Below are 13514 nucleotides of genomic sequence, written 5' to 3' on the forward strand. Positions count from 1 at the left end.
TGAAAAATCCTTGTCCGAAGCATTTCTTCTCTCTCCTTGGCCCAATCTGGCCCATACTTCACCCACAGAGTGCCTTAGGGTAACAGGTGTGCAGTGACCTTGAACCAGGTTTCTAGGTCAAAGGTCAAGGTCATAGCTGAATTATATGAAAAATCCTTGTCCGGAGCATATCTTCTCTCTCCTTGGCCCAAACTGCCTCATACTTCACCCACAGAGTGCATTTGGGTAACCGGTGTGCAGTGACGTTGAACCAGATTTCTAGGTCAAAGGTCAAGGTCATAGCAGAATTATATGAAAAATCCTAGTTCGGAGTATATCTTCTCTCTCGTTGGCCCAATCTGGCTATTACTTCACTCATAGAGATCCACTGGTCAATGGATGTGCAGTGACCTTGGTCAAAGTTTCTAGGTCATGGACAGAATCACCCTTTCTGTTTAAAATCTTTGTTTGGTGCATAATTTTTTGCCTTTTAATTCCAGTAAATTTATATAACTCGGGATACAAGATAACTTCAATAAATATTAGTAAATTTGCAGTATCCATGAAGTCGTACTAAATCACTTTTACTGTATAACACAAATGTTCCTCTTCAAAATAATCCCTTTTAAATGACCTTACATTTTCATGTTCATTGTTGAATGCGGGGCCCTTTGAGATGGCCACCATCTCAATGATATCTAGTTTCATGGTTGTATTTATATAATAATCATTCAAATCCTTTAAAATATATACAATCAACAATCTTTTACTGATAAATCGTCTCAAGCTGTAGAAAAGCAAATTAGAGGTGTCAAAAATATCTTAACATGGCATGAGATGAAGGCTATTAAGTTAAACAATTTCTGCTAAACATGCTAAAAGTAACACGTTTTAGGAAACAAAATGTGGCACAAAATTGCACAAAGATGAAAAAAAATTTCCGATATAATCTTTATATAAAACGTAGAATTGTTTGACTATGATAATTTTTTTATGCATCTCACTCATTTTCGGGAATATCTTTTGTAGAATAGTGGAGAAAGATTGTATGATTATTGAAAAAATATATTTACGAGAGTTATCCGCAAAAGTTTAATTCAATACATATCTTATGTCGCTTTAACCAGTCATAAAATTGTGCACAAAATGTTTTTGGTTTCATACGTAAATAGGCAGAATTTTATCACTGCTCACTGCTCCACCTATTTCGAAAACGTCCCTTTTTCGAACAATTCTGATCCTGTCTAAATAGATTCTAACCTCGATTTCTCAGCTATTTCTGAACTCTGAACGTTCAAATTTTGCAGGTTTGTATACAAGATGTGTTTTTGAGACACTATGCGGCCGGGGGCAACAAAGTCCAAAAAGCTATTTTTAGCCTATAGGTCACAGTCAAGGTCACAAGATCATTGACCTTGAAGGAACGTAATTAGTGTAGTATGCATACCGGATATAAAGTTCTATATCTCACACGGTTCAAAAGTTAAGGCGAAGGATAAAGTTGGCAACAGGCAGACAAACAGATAAACAGACAAACAGGACAAAAACAATATACGCTTCCGATCTATCGATCGCAGGGTGCATAATAAATTTAATATAATTATTTTTTTTAAATGAATCTCTTATTTGCTAAACGACACGCAAGTAGCAATTTTTACATAGAAAAGAAAGGTTATGGGAACTTTCGGGTAAAAAAAAAAAAACGTGTACTATTTACCCATGCTACATGTGTACTATCTATTTAAACTGATTGATCAAAAACATATCGCAGCCGTCATGGGTTAACTATTTTATTTTTTTTTTTTAAATGAAAGACCAGGTTAGAATTTAACACTAATTTTGTGTTGTAAACCTACTATCACTCGAAGAAGGCAGATCATTGAGGAAAATGTTAACGATTGTTTAACCTGCGTCACTTTCCAGAGAGACCAATAAAATCGTCCGAAGATGCTTTGGCGGCCATATTGTAAACACTACTCGGAGATTCCTACTCAAAGAAAAGCGCAAAATCTCTCATAGAAACTGCTGCAGCTGCGGAGCATCCATCTTCGCTAGCCAAGGGTTTTCGGTCCACTCCTTTCCCCATAAACGTTTATGGGGAGCGGAGTGGGCCGAAAACCCTTGGCTAGCGAAGATGCGGAGCATCACTCATTGGTCCTTTGTAATTGGATAAAATCCACCAATTAAATCTTAAAAAACTTTTAATGCTGGTAAACAGACATTTTTAAGATAAACTTCACTTTTGTTTCTAAAAAAATGTTTTTAATTACGAAAATAATACATTTTATTGAATAGAACTGACTTAAAAGATGAATCATAGAATCAACTTAGATAGGCAAAGCCTTCAAAGTGAGAAAAATGAAATTACATTTTATATTTAGTAATTAAATATTTTAAATTCAGTAATTAAATGAATTGTGTAATAATAGTCCGGTGTACATCCAAAGAGATTGTCAATATACCTTGAGTTCTTCGTTATTTAAGATTTTTTTCCAAGACAGGCTTTAGTTCATATCAATTTACATCGGCTTTTAGAGTTTGTGCAAGTTTGATTCTAAAAGCTGATAATTCCTTTTCATCGTTAAGCGAAATTTCCATGTACGACTCGCTTTCAATGAGGTCCATCCATTTCAAAGGTAGTGACTTGAGGACGCCTCTCTGCAAAACGATAAAAAGTAAAACATTGGATCCTTCTCTCGAATAGATAGCTTCCATCCGTGCCATGTTCAGCTCGAAATTACACCAGTACGACTTAATAAAACTTGAGGTGAGCACACCAACTGTTCTTTTGCTGTTGTGGATGGCATTCGTTATGTTGTCCGCTATGTCAGTTCCAGGAATGAAATCTCGATGATGTATACAAAGCCGAAGTTTGAAGTTTTCTTCCAAATATGCAACAAGCTCGCGAACAAACTTGTTTTCCTCTTCTGCATAAGAAATGAAAGCATCAAAGTGATACTTACAATGTTTCTTTTTGTCATAAGGCGTCATTTTATTTCTTCTGTTGCCCTTTGCGACGTAATAGAGGTAGCGTATTTTCCAACGGTATCTATGGAAAATTTTACTCATTATGATTGTGATCAAAACTAAAAGCAAGGCTGATATCATGGCAATCGCCAATGTAAAAGACGCGCATTCTTTTTCCACTTCTTTTAGAAGCCAGGTAAAGTTCCTGAATGTCACAAGTGTTGCATTTTGAAATACACACGTGTAGTTTTTAAAGTGAAGGAATTTTATTCCTTTAGAATGCTCCATCCAAGATAGAAAATTTAAATTTTTGCAAGAACATTGTAACGGGTTACGAACTAAATTTATGAATATTTTCCTTGATTCGGAAATTTTGTTCAGACTAGCTCGAGTTTCTTCGCTGAGGCCTGATAGCTGATTTGAAGAAAGATCTATCGAAACAAGCTCATGTAGATGGGAAATACTAACATTGAAAAAGTCGAGGGTATTTGAAGCCAGATTGATGTGTGTTAACTCGGAAAATCCTTGAAATATTTTTGAAGGTAGGACAGCAATCTTATTGTTTGCTAGGTTTAGCACTTTTACTTTTCTTTGATTCTGGAAAATTTTTCCATCAATGTCCATTTCAAGTGACTGCCCTAGAATATTGTTCGAAATATTCAAAACACGAAGATTTAGAAAGTCAATGAAAAAGTATGGAGATATTTTGCTGCAAAAATTGTTTGAAAGATCAAAATATTCCACAGTTTGCATTCCATATAGCGGTCCTTCCCATTCGTAGATAATGTTATTCTGAGCGTGAACATGAGTAAGTTTTCCTGTTGTGTTGAAAAAGAATTCAGGAAACACAAATTTATACAAGTTGTCATGAAAGTATATTTTTTGAATATTCGGCGGAAAATATGTTGTAATATTCATTTTCCTTTGTAAATTGTTTCTGATATCTTGTGCTCCAAGGTTTCTCTTAGTCGTATGCAACGATGAGTGGACAGAATCAAAAACAGATGGGTTTTGAGATTTCCAATCCTTACACCGAAAATTAAAATCAACAGGTTTGACTGGATGAAAACTGGATTGAAAACTTGCATTTAGAACTTCAACATTTGTAAGCTGATTCAAATTTAGGATGTACGCCCCAAAACTTAATATGTTATCAGCAACATTGAAAACACGAAGTGATTTTGGTAGATGCAAAAACATTCCGAATTCAAAATGATTGATTCTGTTTGAGGCAAGGTTTAGTTCTTCCAATGAGGTATTGGAAAGGTGTTGTACCTGTTTGGTGTAGACAGCAGTACTTAATCCATAGGTGCATTGAACTTTCTCCAAGTTTAGAACCTTTATATTCGTGAACTGCAGATCATAAGAAATATTTGTCAAAACAGACAAAGATAGCTCTTTGTTGTGCGACAGGTCCAAATGAAATAGATTAAAAGCAAGCTTGAAAGTTCCTGGCTCAATCTCATTAAGGTTGTTGTAGGATATGGTAAGATTTTCCAGGTTTGTTAGTTTACTCAAGGAGTAGTTTGATATTGTTTTGATTAGATTGTTTGCAAGGTAAAGATATTGGAGCCTTTCAGGGAGATTGCTTGGAAACGCTTCAAAAACATTTGACGATAAATCTACACTAACCACATCTAGACGAAACAGGGGTGCCTTAGATAAGGCTCTGTGAGAGCAGTTAGCGTGGACGTAGCCATTTATTTCAGAGCAATTACAAATGGCGGGCCATGTGCAGTTCTGGATAGGGAAATTTTTACCTTGATGTATTAATGTGAAAACAAGGACCACGAAGCATTTCATGACCATTTTCTGAAATAAATTAAAAGAAAACATGAAAGAAACATTTATTAATTCAAATTCATTTTGCACTTACTTGCAAGAATAATTTAAAATACTAAGAAAATGAAGTGAGGTACCAAAAATGGAATGAAAACTCAACTCGAAACATTTAATTCTGATATGGTGGACATTATTTATTTTGCTTGAGAAATAGTTCATATAGAAACTTTATCATATAGATAACGATAAAACTATTCCATGTCATATCCATCAACCTATATTGCCCTGGACATATTATTTTTATCCATATTCATCAACAACTTTAATATTCTATCAATTGTGAAAGTGAATTACAGTAATTTCCCCGCTAAATAACAAAGAGGCCAATCATACAGTGCATCATATTGAATGTGTATATTAAATAGCTTTGAGAATCTTCTCTATTAATTGCTGTAAGAGGGTACATAACTTATAAATCAAAATCAAAACCGACTTCGCTTTTAATACTGCTATTTAAACACCTTTAAATGCTCTGAAAAGCCTAGAAATAACTGCGATAATTTAATATTTCTCGCTATGATCCGCACTTAATATTCGATTTGTAAAACTCGTACTTTGTAGTGTGTGTGTGTGTGTTTTAATTACTTAACACGTAAAAAATAATATATAAAGTAAAATTGTTGTGAATTATTACATGTAAATATCATATAAACAGAACTCTATTTTTCACTCTTTATTTCGATTTATACCATTTTTAGGTCACCTGAGTCACTCAGGTGACCTATTGCTATCCGTTTTCGTCCATCGTCGTCCGTCGTGTGTCGTGTGTTAACATTTGAACATTTTCAGCTTCTTCTCTGAAACCACTTAACCAATTTCAACCAAATGTGGTATACAGCATCTATGGATAAAGGGGAACAAAAATTGTGAATTTCATGGTCCCTGCCCCCCTGGGGCCTGAGGGTGGGGCCAAAACCACTAAAAATAATGAAATCTTTAAAAATCTTCTTCTTTACTCCTGGACATCAAGCAGGCAAACTGTTAGCATGAATGTAACAACTATTGAGTCCTCTACCCAGGGTCAGGGGTTCTAGTGTTAGGGCGGGGCTATACATGTATAGATTATATAGTGAAAATGCATTATTTCTTTGAAAATCTTCTTCTCTGCTCCTGGGTATTAAATAAAGTAACTAGGTACGTAGTTATAATGAGCAAGAGTGCCTCTTCCACAATTGTTAATTTTATGACCCCAGGGTCAGGGGTTCTGGTGTTAGGGTGGGGCTCTATTGATTATATAGTGAAAATGCATTGATTCTTTGAAAAATCTTCTTCTCTGCTCCTGGTATTTAATAAACCAACTAAGTACATAGTTATGATGAACAAGAGTGCCTCTTCCACAATTGTGAATTTCATGGCCCCAGAGTTAGGGGTTCTGGTGTTAGGGTGGGGCTCTATTGATTGTATAGTGAAAATGCATTGATTCTTTGAAAACCTTCTCTGCTCCTGGGTATTAAATAAACTTACTAAGTACATAGTTATGATGAGCAAGAGTGCCTCTTCCAGAATTGTGAATTTCATGGTTCCAGGGTCAGTGGTTCCTTCGTGGTGGGGTGCACAACTGTTTATAAAGTAGAAGTGCATTTTCTCTTTTTTACTCCGATCTACCTCTGGGTAATAAGTAAATAGAGTAAGCATGCTTAGTTTATAATTATGATAAGCAAAGGTGCCTCTTTCAAAATTGTGAATTTTATGGCCTCTGGTTTAAAACAGAACCAAATTCAATTGTTGGAAAGTTGTTACATGATACTCAGGTGACATATAAGGCCCATGGGCCTCTTGTTAATTATAAGAATTTAGTTTTAAAAATCGCATCAAATGTTAGTGATTTAGAACAACGCACATCTCTTATGAAATGCACAATTGAAAAAAATATTAATACACTTTTATGCTTCATTGTGTTCAATCATTTAAAAATAAATTATGGACAGGTAAAGAAATTTTTTGTTTTGTACCAAATTTAAAAGTAGAAACACTGATGATTTTTATAAAAAAAAAATAGTTTCTCTGTACGTAAATAGAAAAAAAAATAAAATTATCTCTTTTATTTATTTCGTATTACAAAGTATGAGATGTTTGTTAAAATAATGTCCTTGTGGTTCACTGTTTATATAATTCAACTATTGTCAAGGACTTTTCTACCTTGGAAAATTCCGATAAGATTCACTAAAGCAAAATAATTATTTGGCGTAAAGCAAAGTTTAATTTATATGCATGCATGTTATTCCATTTCCGTTTCCTGCAAATAAGAAAAACATCAAAATATTTTTTTTTGCAAAAAATTCAATGTTATTTCCTTGTAAGAAAGGGAAGTAATTTCTTTAAAGATATATAATCATATTTGCATCCAAAGATGAAAAACAGTGTAATGTTAGGCCATTTGACACACTTTTTGTTAAATGAAGTATGACAAAGCTAATATGAAATTGCTCATGATATCGCTTAGAGATCGACTGATTAAACGTCTATTTATTTTAGTGATGCTAGTTTTTGAGTAACAATAAATGCAACGTGCAAGAAAAGAAGTAGAGGTTTTGAAAAAACAGTTTACGAGGGTTTTTCCAAAAACTGATAGACTGGGAAGATATTTTATTTCTTGTATTTTAAAATACGACATTTTATGATCAGGAATTTCAAGTTTCATGATAAAAACACTTAATGAAGAAGTTAAGAAGTGTGCATCGGCGCACGAAATCAATCTTTCTGCTGTTGTTTAATTCAGTCTGTTAAATAAAGTAGTTAGAGGATATTCAATGTTTTGTAGTTGAATGTGGATTTTATTTCACGTGTGGGACAGGATTTTCGATATTTTCACGAATGCAAAGCACGAGTGAAAATATCAAAAAATTCTGTCTAACGAGTGAAATGATTTGAATTGTCTTTGCTGATAAGTTCAATGAATCGACCATAGCACTTACGAAATTATGACTTTCAACGAGACTGCTTAGTCTTATTTCATCAACATGTTTGTCAATGCTCGTTTTAGAAATTGTTCATACGTAGAGCATGTCCTTGTGTATCGAATCAACTGAGAGATATAAATCCTATATGCAGGTGATTAATATAATATATTGCTGCATAAGAAGGGAAAGTTGACAATCGAAAAGTAAAAGTCATTACGTTTATCATAAAGCTTGGTTGTGAGAATACCTTTAACGTCCTTTTCGAGAAAAACATCCAATATGAGACAAATTTTATACCGTGTCGACATAAGAATGGAAGTTGCCATTGTTTATTGACAATACGACGTCGATATATCTACATTTAAATGTAGAGTTGAAGGCCACAACAAATGTTTTCTTCTTTTCACGCAAGATACATTGCACAAAGAATAAAACAATCATCGGTTCTGTAAACTAGATACTGTAAAATCACATATTTTTGAGGGGTCAAATTGTCGTGGTTTGAAGAAAATATATTGATTCATGGGGATTTGAATTCGTGGTTGAAGAATTTTTCAGTAGTAATACATGTAAAAAATTGCATTTCGTGGAGGATATAAATTCATGGGTCTTTTCATACCACGAAAACCACGAAAATTAAACCCCCACGAAAATTAGTGAGTTTACAGTATATTCATAAAGTGAAATTACTGCTAAGAAAAATTTCATGAGAAGCGTCAACAAGTATAATTTTTTCATGGTTCTTTTTTTTCAAAAAACGACAACGTAATCGCGGTTTACATGTACTTATTTAAAAGCTTTGAACACACACAAAAATAATATTTAGAAATCCTTTAGCGCACAATAAATTTGAGTGTTCAAAAGCTCTTGCGCAATAGGCGCAAAAATTAGTAGAGCGCCAGTTATTCTCGTTTTACAGTATAACGTTGAGATAAACATCACACTACTGTGAAATCGAAAACATTTACGGGGGGAATATTTTTGTTGTTTTCAATGTATCAGTTCAAGACACCAAGGAATTCATGTCCACCAAGAAATGTAAAATGCTTCAGAACTGCTCAACAATTCGTCATCCACGATATCAAATCCCCAAGAACCAAGAGTGTTTCCTCAAACGACGAAAATATGTGATTCTACAGTATTCTTAGTAATTTTATCCTATTTTTATGTATAATTATAATATATGTGCTCATCAAGTAATTGAGGGTTTTAATCAATTCAAATAAACAGTTATGCAAACCACATTTTATTTGATTTTATCATATAAATTGATTGATTACTTTGAGTCACTTTTTCCCAATTACGCAAGCTCCAAAGACTTAGAAGAAGGTAAAATATTTAGTATTTAAATTATTTAAATTAATTCCTTCAAAGTATGCTGGAAGCATCATTTCTTTACAAAAGATCAAGATACCCACAAAAATGTTTTCTACATTTTCATAAGCCATACTTGGTAGGAAAAGGAAACTTATCTAAAATATTGATACATGTATATGTCTTTACTTTTAAATCTACTTTTATAAGCTTTGCATAAAGTGATTTAAAAATGAATTTTAATGGAAAACCTCGTCATTGGAGGGGAAATGAATAGTTTACCTAGTGTACGAATTATAAAATTAAATTATATGGTATACTTATGTATTTAAAATGTATGGTATGTATGCCTTCGTGATTGTTAATGGCAATATGAAAAGATAATTGAAAATGGGCAAAATATATCAAATATGATTTTTTATCTATCTGATTATTAATTTTCCCTTTTACCCATTCAAGGCACGGAATGTCAGGAATTTGCATTTTTAAGGATATTTCACTTTGCTTCTTTCCTTGAAACAAATTTTCCTTATTTAAATGATATTCCTACATAATCTTCTTCCACCAATTTCCTTTTTCTAATATAGCAGTCCTTATTGCTTGATTTTTTACCAGTCGCAATGTTTACTAACATTAATGATGTATATATTTACCAGTGAGTTACATGTATTAAAAATATTTCGCTTTTTCATTCATTTAATTATTTGAAAGAGGTAGGAAGCTATCGATGCATGGATGAATTGCAACAAAATACGAAAAACAGGAAAACTTCATTCTATCTATGAAAAATCACCTCGCTGGCCTATTAAAATATAGAAATAGTGTTTACCGTCTTTATGGAGATCTAATCATATAATTTTTTATTCTTCTATATTATAGTGATGAATTCATCGAAACAAAGTTTTCGGCTGGTATTTTTATATTAATATTTTCATTAAAATCTTATGTTTTTTTTAAAGACACAGGCAGATAAGAAATATTAAACACATTTTAGACTTACATTTGCTCAGTCATCTTTACATGAGAGCTGAACAGTAAAAAAAAAATGAAGATTTCTGAGGGGTGGGGAATTCTTTGCTACACAAACAGAAACGTTGGTTTGCAAAATCGGTCCTCGCTAGTTTGTGTTTTGTACCAAAAGGATGAAACACTGAATTTGATTTTAGGAAACCACGTTTTGCTGTATAAGTGATTATAAAAAATGTTAAAATCGGTATTTCTAAGTGGATAAGCAAAGTAGATGTATTGAACTATTTTCTAGGCGATACAATATGTTTGCGGTTACATGTATTACGTCAACCATAGTAAATTATAACTAACCTTCTTACCTTATAAAGCATTCAGATAAAGTACTCTCAAAATAAGTTAAAAAACTCGCATAAAAGCAACATTCAAGATGCAAATAATTTTATTTCCGGTTCCTTGCAATTTAAAAAGGATGAAAATATGCAGGAACACATCTTTTTTAAAGAAATTATTTCCTTGTTAGACAGGCAATTTTGTTACTTTCAGAATATATTAATAATACATGTAGTTACACCCAAAAAAAAGGTAGGATAGAGTTACGCCATTTGACTTATATAATATTAGCAGGAAAGTACGACAATGCTTATTTTGTTCATGATTCCCTTTAAAGATCAACTGATTAAATGTACTTTTATTTTATTGATATCTATTTTTGGATTGCGGTGAATAAGAAATTCAGTAAAAGGCGAAAAGGAATTCAAATAGTAATTTTATCATAGTAATTTTATCATTTAATAAAACTATCACAAGTAGTGAGGGGAATGTGTTGAAATTTTTATTTTGAAATCTAACTGTTTGATATTGTGAAGCTTTTTGACAACAGTAGAACAAGGTTTAATTAATAAAACCTCCAAATTCTTATGAATATTTTAAAGGCAAAGTATACTTTTCTAAATTTATAATGGAAAGATATATTAACTCTATAATACCCTATAATTATATTTAATTTCAAAAGTGTTGGCAACATTTCACTTTTACAAGATAGTCAATGTCATCTGAAAGCGAGAAATAATATTCACGAATTGTAGTATAATATTCATTTATATGAATTGAAGAAAAATGACATTTTATAGCATATTTCCCAAGTCAAAGGAAAAAACAAAATCAGCAAAAATACAAAATTTTGAAAGATGCACATTTTGGCAAATGTCAATCGATGTTTGTTTGTTACTACAAACCTTTAAAGCTTAACATAGGTAATGACTATTTCTTTTCCAAGATATAAAAGTCTTTCAAAAATAATTTTTAAAACATACCCCTGTCACGTTTGGCTATAGCATGCTGGAGAGTCCTCAATGCTGAATGGTCCTGAGTGTCAAGTATAGCCCATTAACAGCGGTGACGTACCTACATGAATGAAATGAAATTATATATGAAGATAACAAAAAGTATTCAAGATGCAATATAATCCACTTAATAATGGCAAAATTCGAGCAGAAGAAACACTGACCTTAAAAACAGGTAGAATCTGGTGCCTTGGAGGAGTGAGTATCTCCTGGATTCAATGATTTTATTAAAAATATCAGAGGTAAAATTTTTATGGTTCGTTATTAGCGTAACGTCTTTGGTCGATATTTTATAATATTCTGAATAATTTCATGCTTTTAATATAAAAATTTGAGATATTTCCTCATAAGGCTTTGAACGGGTGTAATCAATTCAAAAGTAGAATTATATAATCCGCATCCTAATTGGTTTTTACCATTTCTAACGATTGCATTTGATTCCTTTGAATATTTTTTTCCCACGACATAGACCTTTAAATGCTCCAAAGAAGGAAAAATATTTCCGTAAATGATTCAATGACTTCCTTTAAGGAATATCTGCACCAATTTTTCATTTGATTATTAATCATTTTTTATGAGATCGTGATACCGCCAGACGTTTTTTTTTTTACAACTTCACCTGTAATGAAAAATTTTAAAAAAAAACATAAATTAAAACAAAAATTAAACATAAATTCAATTTGTTTATTTCCATTTTATATTGTCATTGCTTTGAATAAAGGGGACTTGTGAATGAATTTTAAATGTTCTCAAAGACATTGACGGTCGTGCAGAACGCTAATCCCTATACACAAACTTAATAGACAGGACGTTTGAGAGTATTACCTTTACAACCTAATATAAGAATACCATAAGTAAAATTTGTTAAATTTCATACTTACAGAATAGAAAAGAATAGAATCTATTACCAAATCAGGGCCCAATGGGCATTAACATATATACATTGTAACATGCCGTATAAGTGGAAATTTAAGCTAGAGACAAATTTTTAGTGATATTCAATTAGCAATCTCAAGATCCCGCTCTAATTTAAGCATATTTTGTTTTACAAAATTAACATTTTTATGTGTTAATTTGTAAAACAGATACATGTAATAACATATACATGTATAATCAAGCTAAAATTATTCACTAAGAAAAGGTTTCTTTATTTATGCTATAAACATCAAAAGACCTAAAAATCATATGATGGTGGCCAAGAGTGTCTAAAAAGATGTACAAATTATACAAATACCCATGGCTGAATGTCAATCAAATTCAACATCCAATAATAGACATTAATCCACTTGATTGACAGGGGTAAACAGTCCAGGTTTATCATGTGTGGGCGGAGCTAATTATCTCTGGCTTAAAAAAATTATACTGTGTTCTCTGAGCTCACCCCGTTTTATCTTCGGTCACCTATAAGTAGGGCAAAGGAGATGAATATTTCCATGTAATTATAACATAAAAACTTTAATTTAACTGATTTCTTAATTGCAAGATTCTTCAATGATTTGCATCTGGTAACTTGAGTTTTTTTTTTACAATATAATTCGTTTCAGTTAAAACCATCTTAATTATTAATGTATTTGCTTGTAACATTTCCTGTTTAATTAAAATTGAACATCTAATCACAAAAACAAGACACGTGCAATTGTTTGTACAATTTGCATCAGTTTTGCTTGAAGAAGTTACACATTTTTATCTGAATTATCAATATGTTTATATGCATTTACCTAGCTCTGACTTGAAATATAACGGATTTGTAAATGAATAATAGATCGACAATCTGTCCCAGTGAGCAATTTTTAAAAAAAAAAACAATCAATGAGAAGGATTTCACACTAAAAGATTTCTCTTGGGAAAATGTATAAACTTTAACACCTTAAAAAATACACTTAAAATGACTTTTGGAATCGTCACATCAAACAGAAAAATTCTGAGAGAATAATTACAACATTAAATGAGTTCAATACATTTACTTAAAGCTTTAAAAAGAGAAGAAGTCACATGGATAAAAACATTGGATTTTATCAGATAATTCGTTTTAAATAATTTATTATCGCGGACTGAAAACAATCATCAAATTGATTCAGATGTTCTGACTGGTGAACGTTGTCATTTTCCCTTATATTTTAGATAGGAATACTAAGTATTGTAATACAATCTATTGAGGTGATATATAAAATTCAATTTGTTTTTTCACAATTTTTTAAAA

The 13514-nt window shown here is 32.0% G+C and overlaps 1 protein-coding gene across 1 annotated transcript; it reads right to left on the reverse strand.

The window, feature by feature from the left end:
• Positions 1-2365: 2365 nt before the first annotated feature.
• LOC134258541 (toll-like receptor 4) lies at positions 2366-4753 on the reverse strand. Its single transcript, XM_062741101.1, has one exon. The coding sequence runs from the start codon at positions 4747-4749 to the stop codon at positions 2494-2496; it is 2256 nt and encodes a 751-aa protein (XP_062597085.1). The 5' UTR covers positions 4750-4753; the 3' UTR covers positions 2366-2493.
• Positions 4754-13514: the final 8761 nt, after the last annotated feature.

Source organism: Saccostrea cucullata, unplaced genomic scaffold (assembly GCF_032062105.1).
Source record: "Saccostrea cucullata isolate Sc308-1 unplaced genomic scaffold, CSIRO_AGI_Scuc_v1 ctg1886, whole genome shotgun sequence".
Lineage (NCBI taxonomy): Eukaryota > Metazoa > Mollusca > Bivalvia > Ostreida > Ostreidae > Saccostrea > Saccostrea cuccullata.